The sequence below is a fragment of the Zootoca vivipara genome, chromosome 6, assembly GCF_963506605.1.
Source record: "Zootoca vivipara chromosome 6, rZooViv1.1, whole genome shotgun sequence".
NCBI classification, from domain to species: domain Eukaryota; kingdom Metazoa; phylum Chordata; class Lepidosauria; order Squamata; family Lacertidae; genus Zootoca; species Zootoca vivipara.
The window spans coordinates 92,921,387-92,947,791 of NC_083281.1; the positions used below are offsets into that span (position 1 = coordinate 92,921,387).

The 26,405-nt window shown below is 44.7% G+C and overlaps 2 protein-coding genes across 8 annotated transcripts in view; one reads left to right on the forward strand and one right to left on the reverse strand.

Moving 5' to 3' along the window:
• The window catches only part of KANSL3 (KAT8 regulatory NSL complex subunit 3), a 33,668-nt gene extending 21,326 nt beyond the window's left edge, over positions 1–12,342 (reverse strand). The window contains exons 1-12 of one of the 7 annotated variants that reach the window (XM_035118641.2): positions 12,005–12,342; positions 10,429–10,710; positions 9,307–9,477; positions 8,254–8,344; positions 7,812–7,997; positions 6,670–6,801; positions 5,526–5,642; positions 4,287–4,388; positions 4,069–4,140; positions 2,777–2,851; positions 1,996–2,153; positions 392–455 (exon numbers count right to left, since the gene is read on the reverse strand). In XM_035118641.2, coding sequence (XP_034974532.2) covers positions 392–455; positions 1,996–2,153; positions 2,777–2,851; positions 4,069–4,140; positions 4,287–4,388; positions 5,526–5,642; positions 6,670–6,801; positions 7,812–7,997; positions 8,254–8,344; positions 9,307–9,477; positions 10,429–10,646 — 1,386 coding nt within the window. In that variant the 5' untranslated portion in view covers positions 10,647–10,710; positions 12,005–12,342. The other 6 variants (XM_035118638.2, XM_035118639.2, XM_035118643.2 and 3 more) reach the window with 6 other exon arrangements.
• Positions 12,343–12,449: 107 nt separating this feature from the next.
• Positions 12,450–25,812, forward strand: DUSP11 (dual specificity phosphatase 11). The gene is made up of 10 exons (XM_035118635.2): positions 12,450–12,572; positions 13,872–13,947; positions 15,908–16,039; positions 17,483–17,606; positions 18,225–18,285; positions 19,801–19,847; positions 20,828–20,903; positions 22,822–22,950; positions 23,229–23,273; positions 24,351–25,812. The coding sequence occupies exons 1-10, from the start codon at positions 12,538–12,540 to the stop codon at positions 24,604–24,606; spliced, it is 981 nt and encodes a 326-aa protein (XP_034974526.2). The 5' UTR covers positions 12,450–12,537; the 3' UTR covers positions 24,607–25,812.
• The last annotated feature ends 593 nt before the right edge of the window (positions 25,813–26,405 follow it).

Here is a 26,405-nt window from a genome sequence, read left to right on the forward strand (position 1 = left end):
GAGTCTACTCTGAATGGGACTGAGTTGAATAAAATCATAGAATTGTTGAGTTGGAAGGTACCCTCAAGGGTCACCCAGTTGAACCCCCTACAATGCAGGAATCCCTGACAGAGGGCCATCGAATCTGTTTAAAAACCTCCAATGGAGAAGAGTCCACCACCTTCCAAGGCAGCCCATTCCACTGTTGAAACTACCCTCTATGTTTTGGACCGCAACTCTCATCAGTCCCAGCACCATATGGCAGTACTGGCTGCAGCTGATGGGAGCTGTAGTCCAAAACATCTGGATGACATCAGGTTAGGGTTGGCTTTTTGCCAAAATTATTTAGAACAGAGAAGTGATTAGGGTCTCATAATTTATGTCATGTACTTGAGTAGGGAGATCTATTTACCTGTATACACCTGTCCACCATGCTCTGAGTCAGGCCTTCTGATTTCTTTTTGGCTTTGCTAATCCTATTATTTAAAAAAACAGAAAACCTGTCAAAGCACACGCTTTCTTTTATTTCCTTCTCCTTCCCAATTCAGTCAGAAAGCTAATAGTAGCAGATGACCCCTGAAGGTCAATCTGGTACTACAGATGTATTTGTCAACTCTGGACAAACTAAGCTGCTCTGGATTTATAAGAAATCAAGGCACTAGAAGCGACACTTGCTTTTCACCAAATACAAACACCAAGAATGCTGATTAAATCTACTGGCAAATGCCAGAGGACTAAGCTTGCCTGTCCACTATGAACTACACTTCCCATTCTTCAAACTGATGTTCACATTCTGTGCCCTCATTTTCTTGTGTATCTTAGCTTCCTAACTTATGACAGTGAATTATGGGCAGATGCTTTTCGTACAGAAAGTTCCAGGTCCAGTGCTTGAACGACACTGGCAGATGGATGGAGGGACTTATCAGTCTGACTCAGTGTTAAGGCAGCTTCATGTGTGCGTTGGTGTCATTTCAAAGTTTAAATCAAGGCATACATGCCAACTCCTAGGGGCCGAGGTCCCTATGACCCCCCCCCACAGAATATCTGAAGGGGTGGGCTACCCAAAGTTGCTGGGCATTGCCATTCAAGTGGTGTGCATGCGCCACTTCATGTGACTGATTATGAGCAACAGGGCTTACCTCCACACACACACACACACACACACACACTTGTTGTTGACACTCCTGAATCAAGATTTGTTTGAGTTTCTCTGCAGCAGGGGTGGGGAAACCTCCGGCTTTTTTGGGGGGGGAATGGGGCACTCAAAGCTTTCCATCACACTCTTTCCCCAGGCCACAGCCCTTACTGATCCTACTTTGCACCTTTCTTGAGAGTTTGCACCTTTGGACTCCAATAATGCCTTCTGCTGGCCTGGATGAAGGATAGAATATGTACATATAGGCTACTGTGCAAAGGTAAGATTTACATTCCTTGCTCTGGCTCTGTCCACCAACTGGCATACAGCCCCCAAAGATGGCCCAGAAAAGAGTGTGGTCCATGGGCTGAAAAAGCTTCCCCAGTCCCATTCTAAGAACCTGCTGGATCAGGCCAATGGCCCACCTAGTCCAGCCTCCTCTTCTCAGTGTGGCCACCCAGATCCCTGAGGGAAACTTGCACAAGCTCATTCTCCCCACTTTGGGTTTCCAGGAACAGGTATTCAAAAGTATTGTTGCCTCCAACTATGGAGGCAGAGCATAGCCATCATAGCTAGTAGCAACTGACAGCCCTCTCCGCCATTAATTGTCTAATCCACTTTTAAGGCCATCACTGACTCCTTGGAGAGGGGGCAAGTTCCACAGTTGTATTCATTATTTATTTATTTAATAAAGTTTATACACTGCTTGATTGTGAGGGGAAAACCAAAACCCTTGAAAGCAGTTTACAAAAGTGATTAAAAACCTCTAAGCAGGAAGCAGTTTTAACTTTGCAGGTCAACGTACAATATCCCTACCAAGGTTCTTTTTTTTAACAAAGAACCTCACGGTCTAACAATAAACTCGCCCTGACTGAACACACCTCAGATTATCATCAGCTCCTCCAACCACGACTAGGCTGTTCTCAGCTCGAAGCTTCTCCCGGAAATCTTCCATGGCTTCACTATTGCACTGGAGGGAGTTCTGACCAATCACAAAAAGAACTGGAGTCTTCATGTCCAGAAGTGGGTCATCAACATCCTGTCGCACAAAACAACACATCTGTTAGTTTTAGAAGGGGTAAGGAGGGGACACTTGGCTGCTGGTGGTGCTACTGCGCAGATTGTAAGAGCAGCCTTCATATCTGCTACATATTTTTAAAGTAGGGAACCAACATGCAAAGCATTCCTGGTATGTTGTTGGTAATGTAGCCAAAAAGCAATCCACTCCTCACGCCATGCTATAAAACCAGCTTAAAAAGGTAAAGGTAAAGGGACCCCTGACCATTAGGTCCAGTCGTGACCGACTCTGGGGTTGCGCGCTCATCTCGCATTATTGGCCGAGGGAGCCGGCATATAGCTTCCAGGTCATGTGGCCAGCATGACAAAGCCGCTTCTGGCAAACCAGAGCAGCACATGGAAACGCTGTTTACCTTCCCGCTGTAGCGGTTCCTATTTATCTACTTGCATTTTGACGTGCTTTCGAACTGCTAGGTTGGCAGGAGCTGGGACAAAGCAACGGGAGCTCACCCCGTCACAGGGATTCGAACCGCCGACCTTCTGATCAGCAAGCCCTAGGCTCAGTGGTTTAACCACAGCGCCACCTGGGTCCCACAAAACCAGCTTATTAGCTGAAAATTTCAAATTTAGCAATTTCATGCTTACCCCTCTGGGCCCATCCACAGTTAAGAGAGGGAATCCAAGACACACAACAGCACTGACATCCTCCATCACTGAAACCTAGACATGGAAGCAAAGGGGTCATAATTCTATGACTACTACAGGATATGTTTAGCCTGGTAAATAAAAACAAACAAACAGAGGAGATATGATAGCCATCTTCAAATATCTCAAGGGTTGCCACATGGAGCTTGTTTTCTCCTCCTCTGGAGGGTACGACACAAACCAAGACTCCCTCGGAAGGTGGTAGACTCTCCTTCCCTGGAGGTGTTTAAGCAGAGGTTGGATGGCCACCTGCCATGTATGAACTACATTAGTTGAGATTCCTGCATTACAGGGGGTTGCACTAGATGACCCTCGGGGTCCAAACCAACTCTACAATTCTATTACTCTAGGACTATGTAGCTCAACTGGCAATCCCTGTCCAGTAGTCAGGAAAGATGATTCTGTGGCTAATCTGTTACAGTTGTATTTGCTTTTCAAGTACAACAAAGAGTAAAACCAGACTTTTCCTTCCTAATGCATGTGCTCACTCTTTCCAAAATGCAGTCAGTACAGTACACTTAGAATCTTTAAGGCCTTTATATCTGCACTATACATTTAAAGCACTATCATGCCCCCAAAGAATCCTGTGAACTGTGGTTTGTTAAGGATGCTGAGAGTTGTTAGGAGACCCCTATTCTCCTCACAGAACTACAATTCTCAGAGTGGTTTAACAGTTAGTTCCTCTTCCAAGAAACCCTGGAAGTGTAGCTTGCATCATTAGAGGAGCTTAAGGCTAACACGGTGTAACACAGCTTTCCCAAATCTGATGCTCTCCAGATGTTTTGAGCTGCATCCAAGGGTACTAAAGGAGCTTGTGGTTGTAATCTCAGACCCTGTGTCTATGATCTTTGAGAATTCATGGAGAACAGGTGATGTCCCTGCAGACTGGAAGCAGGCAATTGTTGTCCCCATCTTCAAAAAGGGGAGGGGGAAGGAGACCCAGGTAATTACCGACCAGTGAGCTTGACAACAAAACCCTTCCAACTCTACAATTCTGATTCTATGAAGATTCTCTGCTAGGACAACCAAGCTGTGGTGCCCTGGGCTGATCTGTGTTGTTGTCCTAAGCAGCTGGAGGGTATCGGGTTGGGGAAAGCTGGGGAGCAGAATACTTTCAGGTCCTATGCCTTGGTTTCCCTTCTGGATTTTATCCTGCACGTACCAAACTGCTGCGCTTTCCTGCAGTAAACTAGTATAGTAACACTGAAGGTAAAGACAAGAGAGCGACATACATGACAGGCCACCAGAGCTCCTGTGTTCCAGCCAATGAGGATTACTGGTTTGTGAGAGAAATGGTTGTGGATCTGGAAAAGAAAGGGAAGACGGGAAATTCAAAGTTAAGTAATTTCCAAACTGGAAGCCACATATACCCAAGTGAAAAGTTTTGCATTTATAGAAGCTTGGGGGAAGTTCAACAGCACTACATGGATTTAGCTACTCCTGTACCCACCTCCGTAACTTTGCCTCTCACAGCACCGATCATGTGCTCCAGGCATTGCAACACTCCAACACCACTGCCGTTATTCATTAAATGGGTAGCAACAGGGATCACCTGCAAGACAAGCAAAGACAAGCAGATTAAACAGCAATTCCATCACAGTCCAATTTATAACGCAACCAAAAGTTACATCTGCGAATTTCATTGGCGGGGGGAAACACAAAGATCTGGGACTCTGCAAACTGTTGAGTTTATAAATATCTGGAATGTCTTACTCCACCTCAATATGGTTCTAGCTTTTTATATGGTGTTGGGCTGAATCCCCCCCCCCATAACAGACATTTCTTGCCTGATGTGGGATTACAAATACCCTACAGAACTGTGGAATTGGAAGAGACTCTAAAAGTCATCTAGTCCAACCCCCTGCAATGCAGGAACCAAGGCTAAAGAATCCATGACAGATTGGCCATCCAACCTCTGCTTAAAAACCTCCAATGAAGAGCAGTCCATCCCCTTCTTAGGAAGTCCAGTCCACTGTCAAAAGAGTTCTTACCATCAGAAAGTTATTCCTAATGTTAAGTCTGAATTTTCTTTCTTGTCATTTGAAGCCATTGTTTCGGATCCTACCCTCTGGAACAGCAGAAAACAAGCTTGCTCCATTTTCCATGAGACAGTGACAGCCCTTGATATATCTGAAGAGGACTATCTCCTCTCAGTCTTCTCTTTTGCAGGCCAAACACGCCAACTCCCTCAAATGCTTGTCATCAGGCTCTTTATCATCTTGGCCACCACCTTCTGCACATTCCAGCTTTTCAATATCCTTCTCAGACTGTGGTGCCCAGAACTGGGCATAGTATTCAAGGTGGGGTCTTACTAAGGCAGAACAGAGTGGTACTATTACTTCCCTTGTTCTGGATACTATACTTCTGTTGATGCAGCCTAGAATTGCATTAGCATTTTTTGCTGCTGCATCACACTGTTGACACGAAGCCCAGAAATGTCCCCCATTTACCTGTTACCTGCCCAGGGTATTTCCCAGTACTTCCACTTTCATGTGTGCCTGATCTCCCTCTCCCTCAAATGGTTATTCTACACTTGCTTTCCATCTAAATCCAATCCAAGAAGGGAATGCGAGTCTACAGGAGTCTGTGGGGTCCCTACAATTGCACTGAAAGCGGGGGTGGGGGTGGGGAGGGAGGGGACATAGCCTGCTGTAGGAGAATGAGAACAGGGTGGTGAAGAGACACAAACCTTTCCCAAGCAAGAGAGTTGTGACTGCCAGAACCGATGCCGCCGAGAAGTAGGAAACATTGAATTGGAGGGTCCAGAAGATGCTAACAGGATAAGAGGAGAACCAGGCAACTTGCTCTTGGGAAAACAAACAAAGCCAAGAGGTTAAAAAAAAGAAAAAGCTGCTTCTCCAAGAGGCGCCACCCCCTTCAACAACCACGTCTCCAAACATGGTTGCTCTACTGATCAACAGTTTAAGTCTTGACAACCAAAGCTGTCTTCAGCCAAGGGAAGGCAACCAAAGCTGTCTTCAGCCAAGGGAAGGCATTCTGCCTTTGGGATTTTATAACCACCAGCCGTTTCCCAGTTTAGCAGCTAAATATCTCTGCTGCCCTCCCCCAACTGACTGATTCAGAGGGGAACAAGCAATGGCCTTTTTAAACCTCAATTCTTATCTCTCTTATCTGCTAGATCTCAGCCACCTCCAGCACCTGCTCTCTTCCGTCTCCTGGCAAAAGCCCACTGCAACAGAGTGCCCTTTCAGCTCATCTCATTATCTAAGCCAAGGTTTGGCTTAATGTGTTGTCTGAACCTTGTATTGTGGCTTAAGCTCTCTCCTCACTAACCACAAGCTGTAGCCAAGAATAAGGACCAGGAAGGGAAAAAGTGGCTGATAGCTCCATTCCAGGAGCTGGCATGTTTGCATGTGAACCTGCTCTTAAAATACAGGTGAAACTCAGAAAATTAGAATATCGTCAAAAAGTGCATTTATTTCAGTAATGCAACTTAAAAAAGGTGAAACCAATATATGAGATAGATGCATGACATGCAAAGCAAGATATGTCAAGCCTTTATGTGTTGTATTTGTAATTATTTGTCATTATGCAGGTCAATTATAAATGGAATATAATTAATGTAATGTAATAGCGATGTTTATTTTTGTTTTATTGTAACTATTTGTTTTATTACTGTGGAATTTCCAAAAGAAAGTGTTTGTAAAAATTTAAAGAAAAATAAATAATAATAAGTTGCATTACTGAAATAAATGCACTTTTCGACAATATTCTAATTTTCTGAGTTTCACCTGTAAAAATGAAAAACAGCAACAGCACAGAAATAAAACCCAGGACCCCCTCCTTTTCCTGATGGCCCACAATACACTTACTGGTTTGTTATGTGAAAGGACACCTATGGCTGGATCCCATGGACGCTTCAGCAAGAGGGAGAGGGCCTCAGCTCCTGCCGCTCCTGTCTTTGCAGTTGAGGACAACAGCATCCGATCAATGAGGATGGGAATCTGAAACACATTGATAAACATGTGATGGAACTCCAGAACACAGACATTCACTCCACATACCAGTAGTGCCAGGAAGACATTTGGACTTAAAGCTGGTTCGCTATTATTAGGACATCAATGGTTAAGGGCTGCTAAAGTGGGGCGGGGGATGATGATGACTAGAGACCTCCTGAAGCAAAAAGGCTCTCTAGCTTCCACTTCCCTTATAAGGGATAAAAGCTGAGAGATTTATACATGAGTAGCTCATACATGAGCATTACTCCCAAACAAACACACACAGAAATTCAAACCTACAGCATCTTAAAGGAGAGAGAGATTTGTGTTCACTCTTTTCCTAGCACTTAAGTAGCAGTAACCTGAAAGGTCAGCATTGATTTATAATTAGAATGATATGGAATTCAAATTGTGGTATAGTATGATCGTTACTTTCACGGGGGTTACGTATCACAGATGAGATGTACATGCAAAAATGTGCATACCCAAACCACACTCCTGGAACTTCCCCCATGGAACCATGCTTACCTTCCAAGCTCTCTACTTTGCTTACCAGTCCCCAAGACATCTTATGAAAGCATCCTAGAGTCCTGTAAGCAAGGCTTCTTTTTGTGCCAAGTTTTGTGTGCAATTAATTTGTGGGATTTCAACCTACTGCCTTTCGACCACACAAGGTTGAAATTATGCAAATTAATTGCATACACAATGCAGTCATACTGTACAATAAAATACAACTTATAAGAAATAAAAGCAATAAAAATACAGTTTTAAAACCACGCAACATCTAGCACAGCACATTACAATAGCCCCAACAGACAGAAAAAGGATGAAGTGGTCCACCAAGACCTTCAGAAAATTTCAAGTGGTTGGGAGGGGGAGTTTGGGAACCGCTGATTTATAAGGAAAAGAGAAGTGGCACCTTCTTTTAAGTAGAATGCTTTGTCTAAATAAGAAACATGGAAAGAAGGATTAAAAAGTGTTGGGGGGGAAACCCCCTCCCCAACATGTTCATTCACCTTTCCTTTAAGAGTCTGCAGGGCATCTAGGTAAGCAGCCAGCATAGGCAAACTAAGGGTTTCCACCAGCGTTGAGTGAAGCCACTGGATCAGCTTGGTATCCCAACTGATGCTTGCCAAAGCCTGACGGACACGCCGGGCACATTTGTCCACTGCTATCCTCCTGAGCACTGGTTCGTTGCAAGCCTGTTGGAAAACAGAGGAGAAGGACCCAAAGTGAGGTTGCATAACAAAGTGTGCCGAACGCAGAACAAAGCAGCAGTGACAAAGCTTGGAGTTACAATGCCTATGTCTCAGATGTCAAAGTAGAGATGAGACCTTCCCGACTTCATGGGACAAAACACAGAAGTGCAAAGGGCAACACACATTTAATGAAACAGCCAACCTGTCAGAGGGACTAGAAGCTCAGAAGTGGGCAGAGCAAGAGCAATGCTATTCTTACCCCTTCATTGGCTAACCGGGCCAGCCTGTCAGATTGTAAAGCTTTGAGGATTTTATTGAACAGCTTATTCTGGGCTATTGTCCAGCCAGATCTGCAAAGGAAAAAATCAACTTAGCAGTTCACCTTCCAGGTCAGCCTGAGGGCAGAATTCTCACATGCAAATCATGGGTAGAAGTACAAGCAAACGTAGGTGGAGCAATTCACATAAATGTTACTTTTGTAGAAAAGGACAGTTTCTAGATACATTTGAACACACCTCTCTATTCTCAATCCAGGCAGTCAAAACACATTGTGAGAGTTCAAAAAGACATTTCAGCCAGGCAAAAGCCACCAAGGAGGTTATGCAGTAGGCCAGTGAGGGTGTGGCCTGGGGGAGTCCCAAGGGGCAGCTAGAGAGGCTTGGAGGGCCACCTTCAGCCCCCAGAGCCTGAGGTTCCTAACCCCTGCTCCTGTTAAACAAAACTGCAGCTGGAGGCACCCAAAGAGTACTGATTCCTAAGTGTGGCCTAGATCAGTTGGAAGAGGAAACCATGGTTTGATGCTACAAGAATGGGCAATTGTGAGCCCTGGACTTGACCACTCCCCTGCACCCTCTCCCATTTCGCCTGCCAAAAATGGAGAGCAGAAGCCTGTGCTTTTAAACTAACCAGAGTTTCCTGTGGCATGTGCATAACTACAGTTGGCAAGAACAAGCCAGGACTGAACCACAATCTAAATAAACCACAGTTTTCATTCATTGATGTGATATCCAGGCAGGAAATCATCCTGTATGAAGCAGATGCAAGTTAAGCAAATGCAAAAATGTTTGGTAAACACACACGCACTGTCCCACGGCCCACTGCTAACCCAAAATGTCGACACACACATCTTGCAACAATGATCTGCATTCACTACCCAAGTATTTTGGAATTAAAGCCAATTTGCAGAACCCTGAACACTGCCTGGTCCCAAATTATCTCCAGGCTCAAAAAGCAAAAAAAGGAAATGGCACCACCAAAGAACAGGCACCACCAGTGCATAAAACAACCTTCTGTCCACTCCCCAATTTATTACCTGTTCATATGCTCCTCCCAGTCATCAGGTGGAGGTGGCGTATCAGTGTCTGTGCGGGCAAATATCACATGGCGCTCACACTCATTCATCACAGTGCGGGCCTTCTGGTTGTCGTAGAGTGGCACAGGTGTGGGTGTCACTGTTTCCACATCAATGGGAACATCTGCCTCACTGAAAACAGACAGAGCAATCAGCCTCCGTTTCCCACCCCATTAAAGCTATACATACCTGCAATACATTGAGCAAAAAGAGAGCTCTGGATAAATGGGTAAGCTGGGGTAAATGGGAAGCTGAATCAGAACAATAGTCCTGCTAGCTCAGCTTTGTCTACATTGGTTGACAGTGGATCTCCAGGATTTCAGACGGGGAGTCTTCCCCAGCACTCCCTAGAGATGATGCCTGTTGTGGGTTATTTCTTGCCAGGGGTGGCCCTTCCCATTTCACCTCAGGTACATGCTGCCCTGTACATACTATGCACCCCTCTTGCCGTCTCTACCAAAGCTTTGCTTAGCAGTGTTATGCAGCTGTGGCTTCCAGCGAAATCTCACTAGAACTCAGAAGCTGCCACAGCCTCTTCTCCTCACTTCTTCAGTGGCAAGGCCCCTTGGATTCTGCTACCCAAGGCAGCTGCTTCAGTCTACCTCATGGATGGGCCAGCCTTGTGCCTGGGCCCTTCGGCAGGCAAAAGCCGGCCTTCTACTGCAGTTGTAACTTAGAAGTCGAACAGAATCCATTCCAGAAGTCTGTTCAACTTCCAAATCAATCGAAAACCGAATCATGGCTTCTGATTGGCTGCAGGAAGTTCCTGCAGCCAATCAGAAACCGTGGAAGCCCCATTGGACATTCGTTTTCCAAAAATAGTTTGCAAACCAGAACAGTTGCTTCCGACCAAAACGTTTGGGAACTAAGCTGTTTGAAAACCAAGGTACGACTGTACTGAGCTTTGCCCCATCTCCTGGTCCAGCATAAGTGTTGATGCCACTGCTCAACCTTTCAGCTTAGTTTGAAAGAAGCACATGCAAAGCCTCAAGAAGAAGGGGGGCAAATAATGCAATTACAGATACCTGCACACAAAATATCCCTATGTAACTCTCACATAAGAGGAAAACAAGTGAAACTCACATGGCGTTGCTATCTTGGTGTCTCTTGGGAGTGACGAACAGCAGACGGGTGGGACGGGCATTGCTGGCATCAGGGTGGGCGCTCCATGGCTTGGCATAGCTGTGGTCCAGGAAGACCAGGTCTAGTTCTCTTTCATGGACTGACAACTGGAAAAGCAGAGAGGTCCCCATCCTCCGTGCCGAGGTTTGGAAGTCTCGCTCAGTGCCTCGGTAAGACATGTCTAGATCGTATGTCTCTGCCACTAGCAGTGGCACAATAAACTCTTACGGCTCCACATTCTTGCTGCTAGGGAAGGATAAACAACAAGTAAACAGTGTGAAATAATCTGCTTCTAACCCGGTGTTAAGCACATGTTCAGCCATCAAACGAAAACAAAAATGTGCATGCCACATAGAAGGCCTTTACCACAGAGCCAATGCCCAACCTCGTCTTGCCCCCATTTTGCTCATTTACTCCAATCAAGGCATTATCTCAATGACCTATGAACCAGTCACAAACATTGACACAAAACTATACACCATAAAACTGACGCAATTAAAAAAACCACATGCAGAGTTTTGTGTGCATCTGTTTATGTGCATATTTCTGGGGAGGGAGTCTGTGGCTTTTGCCACATTCTCCAAGAGGCCTGTGCCCAGATCAGGTTAAGAACCACTGGGTTAAAGTATCAGGCTAAGGCTGGGGAGACCCAGGTTAAAATCTCCAAGTTCATTGGATGATATGGGACCAGTAATTTGCTTTCAGCCTAACCTACCTCAGGTTGTAGCTAAAAATTATGGGATAACCCCGCCGCTCACTCCAACCTCTGACCAAGGCAACTGAAGCCGCTCAGAAACAGCCGAGAAGCGCACCCAAGTTCGAAGGGCTGCAGCAAAAAGAGCCCCTGAGCATGTACGAAGCGCCCAGAGAGTCTTCTGCCCCTCCCCCCGCCAAATCTGGAGCTTCCGTCAGAAACGAGCGCTTGATTTCAGAACCTCTTTCTGGACCCAGAGAAGGAGCAGCTATTCCTCACCCACCTCCGGCCAGAGAAAGAACGCAAGGGGGCTCAACGCCGGCCCGAAGCCCCGGAACCTCTCGCCAGAATCCAACCAGGGTAGGCCTCAGGCCTCGGGCGCATTTGCGCATGCGCGGCGCCCTCCCCTGTCCGGAGCCTCCCTTGACACTTTGGAAGGGACGGGCCGCGGCTGGGCGGCGGGAGAGAAGGAAAACCCGGCCGATGGATCCCGCGCTGAGTGAGGGGAAGCCTCCCTTTGGTCGGGAGGCAGGGAAGGGAGGACGATTCCAGGCACCTCGAACGCGCATAGCTCGGGCGGCCTCTTAGCCCCCCCTGGTGAAGAAGGGACTAAGATTTGCAGGCGCAACTGTTGCTGCTGGTTTTGTTCAGCGAAAGGCATGAATCATAGAATTGTAGAATTGGAAGGACCCCGAGGGTCATCTAGTCCAACCCCCTGCAATGCCGGAATCTGAACTAATGCATCCCTGACATATGGCCATCCAACCTCTGCTTAAAAACCTCCCATGAAGGCAAGTCCACTACATTCTGAGGGAGTCCCTTCTACTGTCAAACAGCGCTTACCGTCAGAAAGTTCTTCCTAGTGTTTAGCTTGCTCCGTCTTCCACCATGTGACAATGAAAGCCTTTGCAGGCTAAACGTGCCAACTCCCTCGACCATTCTTCGTCATGGTTTCCAAACGCAGCAGAAAGCAGGCCCGCTGCTTTAGCCCTCCTCCCTTTGCTTTTTTCTCGGCCTAACTCGGTAGGGACCCCCTTCCCAGATGAACCGAGTTCGAGAGGAAGATGATTCTCGAAGCCAAATAACACCAGTGAGGGGAAAGCGACGTTTCGTCTCTGTCCTGCGAACCAACACCATTCACACATTGCGATTCCCGGCGGAGAGGTAAAGGCGCAGTTCTCCTAACTAGCCTGCAGGGGCCGCTGCTGGAGGCGGGCGTCGAGAAGGGTGTCCCCTGCTCGACGGCCCGCGGGATGACGTCATTCGAGCGCCGGGGCTCGTCGTTGCTTTGCGTGGAAACCGGAAGTGATGCAGCTTCCCGGCTCGGTAGCGGGTGGCTTGGCGTGGAGCTCGAAACGTTTGGGGGCCTCGGAGCAATGGGGAAGAAGAGTAAGAACGAAGTCCCGGACAGGTGAGCGGTACCTGCCTCGCCGGGGGGGTGGGGTGGACGGGGAGCCCCCGGACCGGTCCTTCCGCGCTCCCTTATAGTGAGGCGTTGGAGCTGGTGCGTGAACCTCTTCCTCCTTGGTCAGCCCCTCGGGTGGGAGCTTGTATGTACTGTATGTGTGTACTGTATGTGTGTATGTTGTATACCGCTCTTTATCCGAGGATGACACGGTGGTTTACTATACAAAAACACATAACGAAACAAGGAACATAACACGAAACAAAACCAATAACTACCCCCCCAAACACACACAATATAAAAGGCCATAGATTAATTAGCCAAAGGCCTAGGATAAGAGGAATGTTTTCCTCATCTAGTATGGCCTTTGAACCACATATATGGCAGGATTCAACCATTTCTCCCAACAGTAGCAAAGTGCCCCTATCCTGCCCATAAAGTTCCATTGTCACTTGACCATACTGGGCACCGAAAAAGAAAAAACAAGAACTTGGTGTTTCCAACGGGAATTTTGCAAATGTTGACTACAGTGGTGGCTCGGTTTATGAACTTAATCCGTTCCGGAAGTCCGTTCTTAAACCAAGGCATGCTTTCCCTACTGTGGTCTCCCACTGCCGGTACCCTTCCACCATTCGGATTCCGTTCTTAGACCAAGGTAAAGTTCACAAACCAGGACACTACTTCCAGTTTTGCAGAGTTCATAAACTGAATCGTTCATAAACAGGACTGTTATTTCCCATCAGTGCCATAATGTCATTTCATCCAATCACACCCCAAAGCAGCCACATAATGATTCCTTTAAAAAAAATTTTTTTAAACGTTAGTAATTAGGAAAAGTATTGCTTTCATAGGGGTACGTTGTTATTGTTATTATTAAATTTATATACTGCCCATCATCTGAAGATCACAGGGCAGTTGACAGTATAAAAACACAAAAACACATAGCTGTGTTTTCCTCTGGAACACACCAGTGAGCCTTGTCATCTTGGCAGCCCAGGACCTGCATACAGGTAATCCTCATTTTGCACAGGGGTTCTGTTGACCTGTTTTTGAGGGTCAAACTTGCATTATCTCTCCTCCATCCTAGGGTGTATTTTATGGTTGTCTTACAGAGGAATAGATTGGGATATAGCTTTTGCATGTATAGCTGTCATTTAGATGCTGTTAGTGTCAATGGTGTTTTAATGTTACGAAAAAAAAGTTACCTGTTGAATTGTGTCTCCCTCACTGCTGTCCCCATCATATTTATGCAGAAGCAGTGAATTTCATTTCATTTCACTTTTAAGTGTAAGGTCTCTCTTCTAGATGGACTCATTACATACCTCTTGGAAAGAGAATACCTGGAACACGCTTTATTGCTTTTAAAGTTCCACTTAAGAAGGTAGGTATGGCGTGCAGTTTTTTTGGGTGGTTCTATGTGTTATGTAAATGTAAGGTTGCTCTTATGGGACGCGAGTGGTGCTGTGGGTTAAACCACAGAGCCTAGGGCTTGCCAATTAGAAGGTCGGCGGTTCAAATCCCCATGATGGGGTGAGCTCCCATTGTTCGGTCCCAGCTCCTGCCAACCTAGCAGTCAAAGTGCTACAGCGGGAAGGTAAACGGCGTTTCCATGTGCTGCTCTGGTTTGCCAGAAGCGGCTTCGTCATTCTGGCCACATGACCCGGAAGCTGTACACCAGCTCCCTCGGCCAATCAAGCAAGATGTGTGCCGCAACCCCAGAGTCATCCGCGACTGGACCTAATGGTCAGGGGTCCCTTTACTTTTAAGGCTGCTCTTGATCTGTTTGCATTGTGCTTTAGTCCAAATTCCAGATCTCATGTTTTCATCTGAGCAAAGTTTAGTGTATAGCAGTGGTTCCCAAATATTTTTGGGCCATTATTCCCTTAGTTCCATAAACATCCACAGTTCCCCATAGCCTATAAAAAGCAATATTCTGGACAGAGGTTTGCACAACCCACCAAGGAAAATAGGAACTGTTCGAATAAATTTCAAGACAGTGACAATTAATTGCACATTCATTCAAAATCAATTAAAACTATTTAGTTTAATAAATTCAGCAGAATTGGTTAACTTGATCCAGTGATCATTTGATATAGGCTTGGCATACGTCCAGATTTCCCCAGGCATATCTGGAATAGTGCAGTCGGCAGCAGTGTTTGGGCAGAAATCAATAAAACCGCTTCTCCCGCCGCTGCCCGGCACAAAGCCGACATCGGATGGGGCTTCAGAAAGGCGCGGCGCTTCTCCGAAGCCCCGTCCTATGCTCCCAGGTGTCCATGGTGTGGCGGTGGGGGGAGAAGTGGGGGAACGGATCCGTTCCTCCACATCTCCCCCCCCTTTCTTCCCGCGCTACAGCTCTTTATGTTCCGCTGGTCTCTGCCAGTTGCCCCTCACCGGCAGAGACCAGCGGAACACAAAGGGGAATCAGCTGCAGCGCAGGAATAAGGTAAAGGAAGATCAGCTGTGAGGCACTGACAGCTGTCAGCGCCTCTCAGCTGATCTCCCTTTGCCTTCTTTCCTTGCTACAGCTGGTTCCCCTTTTGCTAGACAAATGCCCCTTTCGCTAGGTTTTGCGATCGGAGGTTTTTATGGCCACACTTTGCAAGACGAAGCAGCAGCCATAAAAATCCTCATCGTCTTGCGAGGCAACCTCCAATCGCAAAACCTATTCATATAGCGGAAAATTCGTCTTACAGGGCATTCGTCTAGCGAGGCACCACTGTAGTCTAATTTAGCTTATCTAGTCTTGCCAGTTCCCAACTGCAGTTAAACATCCCAGTTCTTCTTGTTGTTGTTTAGTCGTGTCTGACTCTTTGTGATCCCATGGATGCCAGCACTCCTGTCTTCCACTGTTTCCCACAGTTTGGACAAACTCATATTCGTAGCTTCGAGAACACTGTCCAACCATCGCATCCTCTGCCGTCCCCTTCTCCTAGTGCCCTCAATCTATCCCACTTCTTATGACTGGCCTAAAACTGTAAAACACACACACACACACACACCAGGTCACAAGATATTATGATTACTGTACCATTATTTCTGGTAATTTTAGTCCAGTGTAAGATTTTGAGTGTCTTAGACTGCTGAAATATCTTTAATACTATGTGTGGTAAACGTAAGCAATACAAGACTATCCAAATACAGTTGTACTCTCCTTTGGATGCTTGTCAGGGGGGTCTAGATGCAGCATCCAGTGAAGTTCCATTTGTGCAAGGATTTCTGCCTGTGCAATGGAAAATTCATTATGCAAACTGAAATCCTTGTGCTACTTTGTTAGACACTACCCTTAGAGTTTAACAGCAACCTATAACTGTTGGTTGAATACTCTACTTTCTTTTCAGACTTTTGATTGGAAACTTGCTCCAAATGAACGTTTTTCTCCATTAGACCTTATTAATCAGGTTACAGAACAGAAAGAAGAACTTGGCTTGGTCATTGACTTAACATACACCACCCGCTATTATGAGCCAGAGGTAAGTTCAGTTTCCCAAACTTATGTGAAAGGGTCAGATCAGGGGTCCCCAAACTAAGGCCCGGGGGCCGGATGCGGCCCAATTGCCTTCTAAATCCGGCCCGCGGACGGTCCGGTAATCAGCATGTTTTTACATGAGTAGAATGTGTCCTTTTATTTAAAATGCATCTCTGGGTTATTTATGGGGCCTGCCTGGTGTTTTTACATGAGTAGAATGTGTCCTTTTATTTAATATGCATCTCTGGGTTATTTGTGGGGCATAGGAATTCATTCAATTTTTTAAATAAAATATAGTCCGGCCCCCCACAAGGTCTGAGGGACAGTGGACAGGCTCCCTACTGAAAAAGTTTGCTGACCCCTGGGGTAGATACTGTCTTTGGTAGCTTTCTCAATGTGGAATTAATTGTTAGCACTAGAATCTTGTTTGTTGAAAAATTGTCCTGCTAAGAACTGAAATGAAACTTTGAAGAAATGGATTAAAGTTCCTTTTCAGCATGCAGTAGCTGTAAACAGTGCCATGTGGACTTTTTAAAATGTGGTATGTATTTAGGGGCTTAGATGTCAAGTATATATGACACTCTGGGGTTTTTTTTGTCAAGATGGGTGGAAGTATTCCTCTGATTTTCATTCCTCTACAAGCACCATCACAACAGGCTGAGTTTTCTGCCTGAAAAGTGGGGTGGGGTTTATAATCTATCATAGCCATAGCTGTTTTCTAGGAAGCTATAAAAAGCACGTTGGTTTTGGTTATATTTATATGATACGGTCATGTGAACAGCTGACCTATAGGCTATAGGAGTATCATGTGACTTTGCATCATGGTCTCCAGACCTGCAAGAACACTGCATGATCCAGTAACTGACCTACATAAGATGGTGGATGGCTTTAGGGCAGGTCTGGCAAACCTGCAGCCCGTGGACTAAATTTGGTTTACTGCACTGTTTGCCTAAAACCACACCCGCCTATCCCACACCTGATGTCATACGCAACATCCTGCAAAAAGGAGAATCAAGCTCTGTTCTGGTTGGTCACAATCTCACCTCACCCCTGTGGGTTAATTTTGACATCTGGGTTAATCACCCACTTGTCAAAGGTGGCCCATGAGGAAGGGAGTGATAAAGATCTGACCTACTGGGCCAAAAAGATTCCTCACCCCTGTTTTAGGGTAGTGGGCAAGGCTACAGAAGGAGTATTTAAAGGGTGAATTCCTTTTGTGACCCAGGGAGAATTTCTAACAGGTTTGCTGGCTTGAGTATTCAGTCAGACTAGGTGGGTGATGGGATTCCATTCTGAGCTGCCTAGGAAGAAAGTGAGTGCTGAAAGTATGGAGATGTGCGCTGCATTAAAAAAATAATAATCTCTGCATTTAAACCCGGGAATAGTACTGTGTGGTTGGCTTGTTTGGTGTTCATTGCAGCTATTTGTGTTTCATATGTCCTTGCAGGAGCTCCTAGGCACGATGCAGTACTGTAAAATTTTAACTGTTGGCCATGAAGTACCAAATAATGAGACAGTGTTTGAATTTAAAAGCGCTGTTAAAAAGTTCCTAATGGAGAATCAACATAATGGTGAGCATGATCTGATGGGTTGAAACTGGATTTATCTAAGACAGCAGAGCAGTTATGAAGGTAGCCATTAGCGATTGTGTGGCATTTCTTTTTTATTTTAGTTGGATAGATGCTTTAGCTGGTTGGCTGGCAGAACCATGCCATGGTGGAAATGTACATGGTGGAAGCAGGCAGGTTCCTGCCCCCACCAGCTTGCAGTTTAAAGGTGATTATTGGGAAAGGGAGGAAGGAGGGGAGAGGAGAGGAATTGTTCTCTTCTTGAAACATGCCAATCTACCCTTGGCAGCCAACCTGAAAGCTAAGTTCCTGCTCTTTTTGAATGGAAGCACTAGGGTACTCTTTCTACCTTCTGATGCATGGCAGAACTTTACATGAATTTGCTTTTTCAGAGTCGGTCACGACTGGACCTAGTGGTCAGGGGTCCCTTTACCTTTATGTATAACTATGTTTGTGCAGTGCAGAGATTAATGTTTCATCTAACACTTGACTATAAATATCATTATCTCCAAACAATTGTGGCAAATGTCAGACAGTACCTGACAAGCAACTTGATGAAGAATAAAGTTGCCTCTGCAACTGAGCCTTTGTTAAACCAGTTTGTGCTTCCAATTTCCCTAGACAAGCTTATTGGAGTTCACTGCACACATGGTTTGAATCGAACTGGTTACCTTGTTTGCAGGTAAGTTGCTCTTGAAACAAATCCAGGTCAGCAGTCTAGTTTGATAGTTGGAACTCGTTATAAAAATGAATAATTGAGTATCTGCCACAAGGATTCTTGCTTCAGTGTAAATTCAATAAATCTTCCTGGATGGAAGTGTTCATTTGTTTACATGTTTATATAAAAGGGCTGTCTTCCATGCATTAGTCGGTTAAACTGGTGGGCTGTGACGTGAAGCTGGATCATAGCTTGACCAAAGATGGGTCATGTCAGCAGTCTGATTATTTCCATGTAGTTTTAATAGTTTTAAGAAGAGAAAGGAGAGATGACCATAGGCAAATTTGATAAATATAAAATATGGGCCCTAAGTTGCAGCTTGGAATTAAAGGTATGTTCTGAGTTTAAAAAGGTTGGAGAAATTTTCTTAGAATGGTTTTGTGGATTTAGCCAGTCTGTCACTGTTATCCAACAGGGTTTATCTCAATTTTAAGGTTTTTTTAAAGCCGCCCAGGAGACCATGGAGACTTCCCAGCTGACCCCAAAACATAGATTCAGAATACCCTTCATCCAAAGCTGTATTAATACACTCCTTCAGAATAATTATGAGAGGGGATTAAATTAACTTTTACTTAGAGTAAAATATTTAATTATTTATACCCCGCACATCTGGCTGGGCCTCCCCAGCCACTCTGGGTGGCTCCCAACCGGATATTGAAAACACAATACTGTGCAGCATTAAACCTTAAAAACTTCCCTAAACAGGGCTGCCTTCAGATGTCTTTTAAAAGTAAGATTGTTGCTTATTCCTTTGACATCTGATGGGAGGGCTTTCCACAGGGCAGGTGCCACTACCAAGAAGGCCCTCTGCCTGGTTCCCTGAAATTAATGGCCATGGCTAACTTAGGTCTATTAATTTCAGTGGGTGTAGTAAAAGATAATTGACTACGACTCATGGCTTTTACTTTAAAATAGAACACAGCAGACAGCATGGTGTAGGTTCCTAAAACACTGCTGTCATTTATTTCTGTTTTGAGTGATGTTTTAACTGTTCCATTATGTGCTGTATTTTGAATGTTGTTAGCTATCCTGAGCTTCCTTTCAAGAGGAACAACAGGTATAAATCTAATGAAATAAGTTTGAATTCTATAAATTTAGCATCCATAGATAATCAAGAAAAGTTTTAAATCTTAGCATGCTCTAATACCATGCTGTTTGGGTGATCAAACCAACATAGTTGGTTTAGATCTTACAAAAAAACCAGATATGTAGTCTGAAGTGATGAATAATACAACTCTCGGGTATGTAGGTATAACTCTCTTATAGACAATTCTGGGCCTTTCCCCCTTCTATTATCTGATGGTCCAAAGTGCAGGGCAGTAATCTTGGGTATTAGCATGCTAGTATTCTAGAGAAATACAGGTTTGTTGTTTTTAAAGAAATTACATACCGCCTGTTGCCTTCAAACTTTCTATCACTGACTTCTGTTCTTATGAATGCTCATTTTTCTATAGCTAAAAATCTTGCTGTTCTCTTAAGGTACCTAATTGATGTTGAAGGAATGGATCCAAACATGGCAATAGAATGTAAGCATTGCATCCTTTTTTGTTGAGTTGGAGCATTTGATTGTTTCCTCCACCACACCCCAAAGCTGCCTCATTAACTTCAGGATGGAAACGGGTTCAACATAACTCTGTGTTAAACTAGAGCTTTGTAGTAGATACCCACAGCTCTCCTCTTGACACTGAGACTTTACTAGAAGGACACATGTAGAATTTATATTGCATTGAGTTAAACAGATACTGTATGCTGGTAGGGACTGATACACTCTTCCCAAGTTTTCCATAGGTCTCTTCTCATATGACCTGTTTTGTTTTGTTTTTTGCTTGTTTCACTTGGAACGGGAGCATTGTGCCATTAAAAATGGATTGAGAGCTGATGCCATAAGTGAGCTGGAAAGTCAAGTTTCATTTCAGCCATAAACTTTTAAAGTGGCCTTAGGCAAGCCACATTTCTCAGTGCATCTGCCCACCTGCATTTTCCAATCTGTACTATAGGGATATCTGATCGTTGGATTAATTACGATAATATAGTAGTTCTCAGGCATCCTGCTTTCAGGAAACCATTTCCGAATCCAGTCATCTACCAAGGAACTGGTGTGCATTTCCCCTTGGCTGAGGATTCAGGGACATTTCCCTGGGTACATAAGAGTGCTGGATAGGTCTTTTGGGAGTCCCATTGCCCTGAGCAAGTCTAGAATGCACCTAGAACACAGACCCAGCACTCCATTGCAACTACTATTGATTGTTTCATTGGGGAATCACTGGACTCCCTGGAATCTGCTTTGACAGTCACAGCCTTTGTGTATGTGGGAACGCTCTTCAAGTATTTGAATATTGGCAAGTAATAGCCTGATGTGGTGCTGCTTCTGGTTAAAGTGACTTGATGGGAGGAATGGGGTCTTTTTTATAGAAATAACTGTTGCCACCAAATCCTGTGTGTGATGGGGCTTACTTCAAAGCAAATGTGCATAGAATTGCACTGTAAACCTTGTTTTCTCCCTTAGTGTTTAACAGGTGCAGAGGGCACTCAATAGAAAGGAAGAACTACATTGAAGCCCTTAGGGGAGGATCTGGCAGAAGGCAAGTCGTTTTTTCTGTTCCTCTTGCTTTATTTAAATATTGCTTTTGCTTGGAAGAAGCAGGAATTAGTTGCAGAAAAAGGTTCTGTTGTAGCATCTGCCACTAATTTTGCCATCTAATTTTGCCATTTAAATGAGCAGAATACTTGTTCAGGAAACTACTGGGGTTGTAGGACCCTCAAATCAAAAGCCCTACAGGGCCTGAGTTTGGATCCCCTGGCAAATCAACAATTCCTCTTGTCTTGTGCCACAGACACAGGGCAGGTATTTGTAACAGAGGAGTTTACTAGAGAACAGATACAGTGTGCGGCAGAGGAAGTCAAAAGGGACACATTTGTAATGGGCAGAGGAAAGGAGGACACACCCCTTAAAAACCTTCCCAATCCCAGAAGGCCATACTGAGAATGTCATCTGAAGGCCTTCTAACACTGGGGATTGTTGATGTTTTACTGTCTTTGACACTAGCTATTTTTAGGTACTGTAATCCACCCTGCGGGCTTACGATGAAAGGGAGGATTTTAGGTTTCTAAATAAAGGAAACAGGGTAAAAAGGTAAAGGTAAAGGACCCCTGGAGGGTTAAGTCCGGTCAGATTCAACTATGGGGTACACTGCTCATTTGCACTTTCAAACCAAGGGAGCTGGCGTTTCTCCACAGGCAGCTTTTCCGGGTCATGTGGCCAACATGACTAAACTGCTTCTGGCGAAATAGGACACCATGACATGTGCCAGAACCATGGAAACACCATTTACCTTCCCGCAGCAGAGCTACCTATAAATCTACTTGCACTGGCATGCTTTCAAACTGCTGGGTTGGCAGGAGCTGGGACAAAGCTACAGGAGCTCACCCTGTCGTACAGACTCAAACTGCCAACCTTACAATCAGCAAGCCCAAGAGGCTTGGTGGTTTAGGCCACAGTGTCCCCTATGTCCCCTAAAGGGGCAGTTGGAAACCTGTTTGAAAGCATTTCTTGTTTCCCATAAATGTTTTAGAGATCCCTTTTTCAGAACTTTACACCACAAATAGCCCTGTGTGCTAGTAAAGTCATGCCAGTGCTTAAAATAGTCAAATTGACCCTGTCCACACGAGCAGCTAAAGTATTCACATGTATGGGAGAACCCCAGGAATTGCAGAAATGCAGAAAACCTTTAGAAGGCAGATGGCTCAAAACAGCCCAGTGAAGACTGAGCATCCTCAGGGGCAGAAAGCTGAGTGAGGAATAGAAGTGGAATGGAATATCCCGAATGAAGTCTGGCTAGAAGAACATAAGCACACCACACTGCTACACGTGTGGCAGGTCCCACTTGTAGCCTCACAACTTCCAATGGAAATATCTTAATGGCTACTCCAAGGGTTCTTCCCTCCCCATATGAACCAACTCCATTGTAAGAGGAAGCCAAATGAGACGTCAGCTTGCCAATATGTTTCTTCACTGTGGTTTCATGTATTTTTGTTGTAAACCGCTTCGATGTATTTTCTGTGAAATAGCAACCTACCGGTATAAATAAACAGGACCACAATGACTGCCTCTCCCCATATGAACAGACCCCACACACTGCAATCATCATCTGAGTCCCTTCTTCATGTGCCTCCTCCATGAGAAATTGGGAGGGAGGGAGGGAATATGAGAAAGGGCCTTTTCTGTGGTGGCTCATCTGACACCTTTGTTACATATATTTAGGCACCAGGCAAAAACATTCCTCTTCTCCCAAGCCTTTGGCTAATTAAACAAACTATGGCCTTTTAAACTGTGTATTTGGATGTATTGTTTTTGTTTGTTACTATGATACATATTTTTGTGTTTTTATATTGTGATCTTTGGTGTAAAGGGCAGTATAGACATTTAATAAATAATAAGAATATACCCCTATGAAAACAGTACTTTTCCTAACTACTAACATTAAAAAACACTTTTTAAAGGAATCATCATATGGCTGCTTCAGGACGTGGTTGGATGAACGGGTACTATGGCCCTGTTGGAAATCCTGGACTTCAAGCAACTACATACAGTCAGCGACATTTGCAGCAGTTCCCACTGGAAACACCAAGGTCTCATTTATTGCTTTCTAGACATCCAGTATGGCCAAGTGAAAATAGAACTTTATGCGTAGCATAAGGACACCCTGCTACTGTTGAGGGAAATGATTGAATCCTGCCATTTACATAGTACAAAGGCTACCCTTGATGAGCTGCCATCTCTTCAGCTCCTAAGTAATATGGGTTAAAGCCAGGGTTGCCTTGGAGGAATGCAAAAAGCAACTTTGCTCTTAGGCTTAGGCACTTGAACCATACCGTTCTTGCAGTCTTTCTCATTCTTTCTTTTACAGGCACTTCCCACCAAGGAGAGGAAGGGGTGGACAAAACCCACAGAGGTAAGAAAGTGGGGGTTCCAGGGAACTTCTGAACACATATTGTGTCTAGTCAAGGGCAGTTCATGTTCTGCAGGACAAAAAAATTACATTTCTATCCTCGGAATAAAGCATGCAAATAAAATTGGAATATGTCAGCTTAATTTGTATAAGCTGTTTCTAAAAGATGGGTTTCCTGGAATATGTATCTACATGAAATGCTGGATTTTGTCCTTGTGTTGTAGAATTTTGGAATGCCCAGAATACACTTAACCTTGCCTAAATTGCTGTCTGGTCTACTTCTCAATTGTTAATGGCAGTGTATCAACTGGACCCAATTTTATATGTGCTATGCTAGTTAAAAGAAATGCAAAGTACTGCAAGGTATGAAAACTGAGCTGCTGCACTAACAGTAGATACTTTTTGCCTAAATAAAGTAGGCAGGGAGTAATGAATTGGCTCCTTTCCTACAAGCTGCAGTACTTTATTTGCGCATGTATAGTTTTCCCTGAGGCAGTTAATGGACAGTGTGGAGCAGGCATCCCCAAACTTCGGCCCTCCAGCTGTTTTGGACTACAATTCCCATCTTCCCTGACCACTGGTCCTGTTAGCTAGGGATCATGGGAGTTGTAGGCCAAAACATCTGGAGGGCCGCAGTTTGGGGGTGCCTGGTGTGGAGGAATGGTTTTGTTCTGGGGTAAAGACATCTGAAATTGATCACTGACAATGAGGACCTCCTCTTACCAGCTGGTTCCAGAGGGTGGCCATCTTAGCCTTTTGAACCAAAAGCAACAGTCTTGTGACACCTTTAAGACTAGCAAACTGGCTTTTCTTTCCCCTCAGCATTGGTTGGTAAAGCAACTGCCTGTACCAGACTCAGAATTGCAGCTGAAAGCTTGTCTGTTTTAGTGTTGCTCCAATCTCTCTGCCCTGGTGTACTGCACTCAGCTCAGCTGGTGAAACATACCGTACTCTCTCAGTAGTGTAAGTTTTAAGAAGCAGACTTAGAAGGCTCCGATTACAGCATGAGCTGGAGTGTTGTGGTGCAGGCTTTTCAATACCACTTGGCTCTGCTCTGAAATTTGGTGCTTTCTCTTTCAGAAAACCCTATCATACCAGTCACAGAAACCTCATCAACTGTTATGACAGTGGTCAGCCTGTTTACCATCCTCAGTACCTCCCTACAGCTGACATCACTCAGCAAGGATTGGATTACCCTGTTAGGTCCAGCCAGGGGCTACACTATTCATCTTACCAGCAACAGTTGCAAGGACATGCGGGGCCTCATTTTCCAGTGCAGCGTCCTCATTATCCACAGCAGCAAGGACGATATAAAATTGACAGAAGGCACCATTGAAAACTCTGTTGATGGAAACCTAACAGCCGAGGAGGACACAGTCTCATACTAATGAACATAAATGAATTATTGCCTTGTGATTTAGCCAGCAGATGAGACCCAACAGCTTACATTGTTATTATTGTTTATTTATTACTCACCTTCACTCTGTGGTTCCAGGGCAGGACTACTTTGTACCACATTACACCAATGCTGTGTAGTTTTCATTTTGTGATTGCTTACCAGCAAGATGTAGCCATTCCAGCCGTTAAATGAATTCATAATTGATAAGAAGCACTTATTGGCTGGTCTCCTGAAATGTCTCTTATTAAAGTCATGTTTGGGAGTTATAGGGCTCCTTAATGCAGAAGCTGCTTCCACAAACGTTAGCAAACTGACCTCAAAGTTTGTGTTAGATAAAGATTACTTTCCCCTGCTCTTGACATGACCCTCCCAAGAGGGAAATGGACTTGGTCCTTTCAAAATGGATTTCTGCCTCATAAATCAGTTCGACTCCAGTTTGTAACCCGATTCAATTAACTAGTTGCTGCTTTCTCCATAACCTGGGAACTCTTCCTGGGTGGTCCAGTCCTATAGGGATGCTGTCATTTGTACCAATCATAATGTGTTTTCATATGTAACTAAAGCTGTGTGGGTCTGGACCCGCTGTGTGGGTCTGGAACCAGTGCTACCCTATAATGATACAGTAATCCCTTGTTTTATGCATGGGTTTGGTTCTAAGGATCATGTACATTCATCAACATCATGTATAGGACGTGATTTTTTAAAAAGCTCTTTGCACACCTGGTAACCCCAAATGAATCTGGCGCAAAAAAGGCTTTTAAACTTTCTGCCTTGCTTCAGACTTGAGTTGTCCAATTGAATTGTTGCTGTTTCAACAAGCTCACCTTCAACCATGTTTGGCTGAAATTGTGCAGGTCAAATGTGTGTAAAATGAGGGGTTACTGTACCAGGTTTGGGAAATTTCTAATCTTGGGTGGGGTTTTTTTTGTTATTTTGCCTTCTATTAATTACATAACAGGTGTCTCATTTGCATTGATCTATTGGAGTTGATATTTCACATATACTGTATTATTATGTCGTGTGGGTGGAGTATCTGCTCCTGATACTACCCTCAAATTTAATTGTCGTGTGCAAAACTTTTGTAAGCTGCAGTGAGAGCCTCTTGGGGCTATGGAGCAGAATATAAATGCTGTATTCTAAATAAATAATAGCTGTATCCTCCATGAATCTGTCACCTATCACAGCTAGGGTGGGAGCTACTGCCAACTGTTCTGGAAGTGAATTCCATAGTATTAGTTATGTACTGGATGAAGGACATATCCGGTGCTCATTGTTCAGTGACATTTTGGTTGGTCCCAATTAGGCTAGCCATGGGCCCTGCTTTGCAGAGGATGGGCCTCAGTCTGAAGATCTGTCAGAGGAGGACAGGCCCTCTAGTCTGGTTTAAAGATAACCAGAAGGAAGGAAAGCACAATTTTTTGAAAGGGTGGTGCTCAAAATTATCCACCACCCTGGAGAGCAGAAAGAGCATTCCTGCATCTTAGACACCTGCTCCCATTCTTGAGTTGCATTCTGCTTTTCCAACAACAAATATTGAGCTCAAAGCAGCTTATCATCATCAATTTATTATTTGTACCCTGTCCATCTGGCTGGGTTTCCCCAGCCACTCTGGGCAGCTCACAATAGAATATTTGAAACATGACAAGACATCAAACATTAAAAACTTCCCTAAACAGGGCTGCCTTCAGATGTTTTCTAAAAGTCAGCTACTGTAGTTGTTTATTTCCTTGACATCT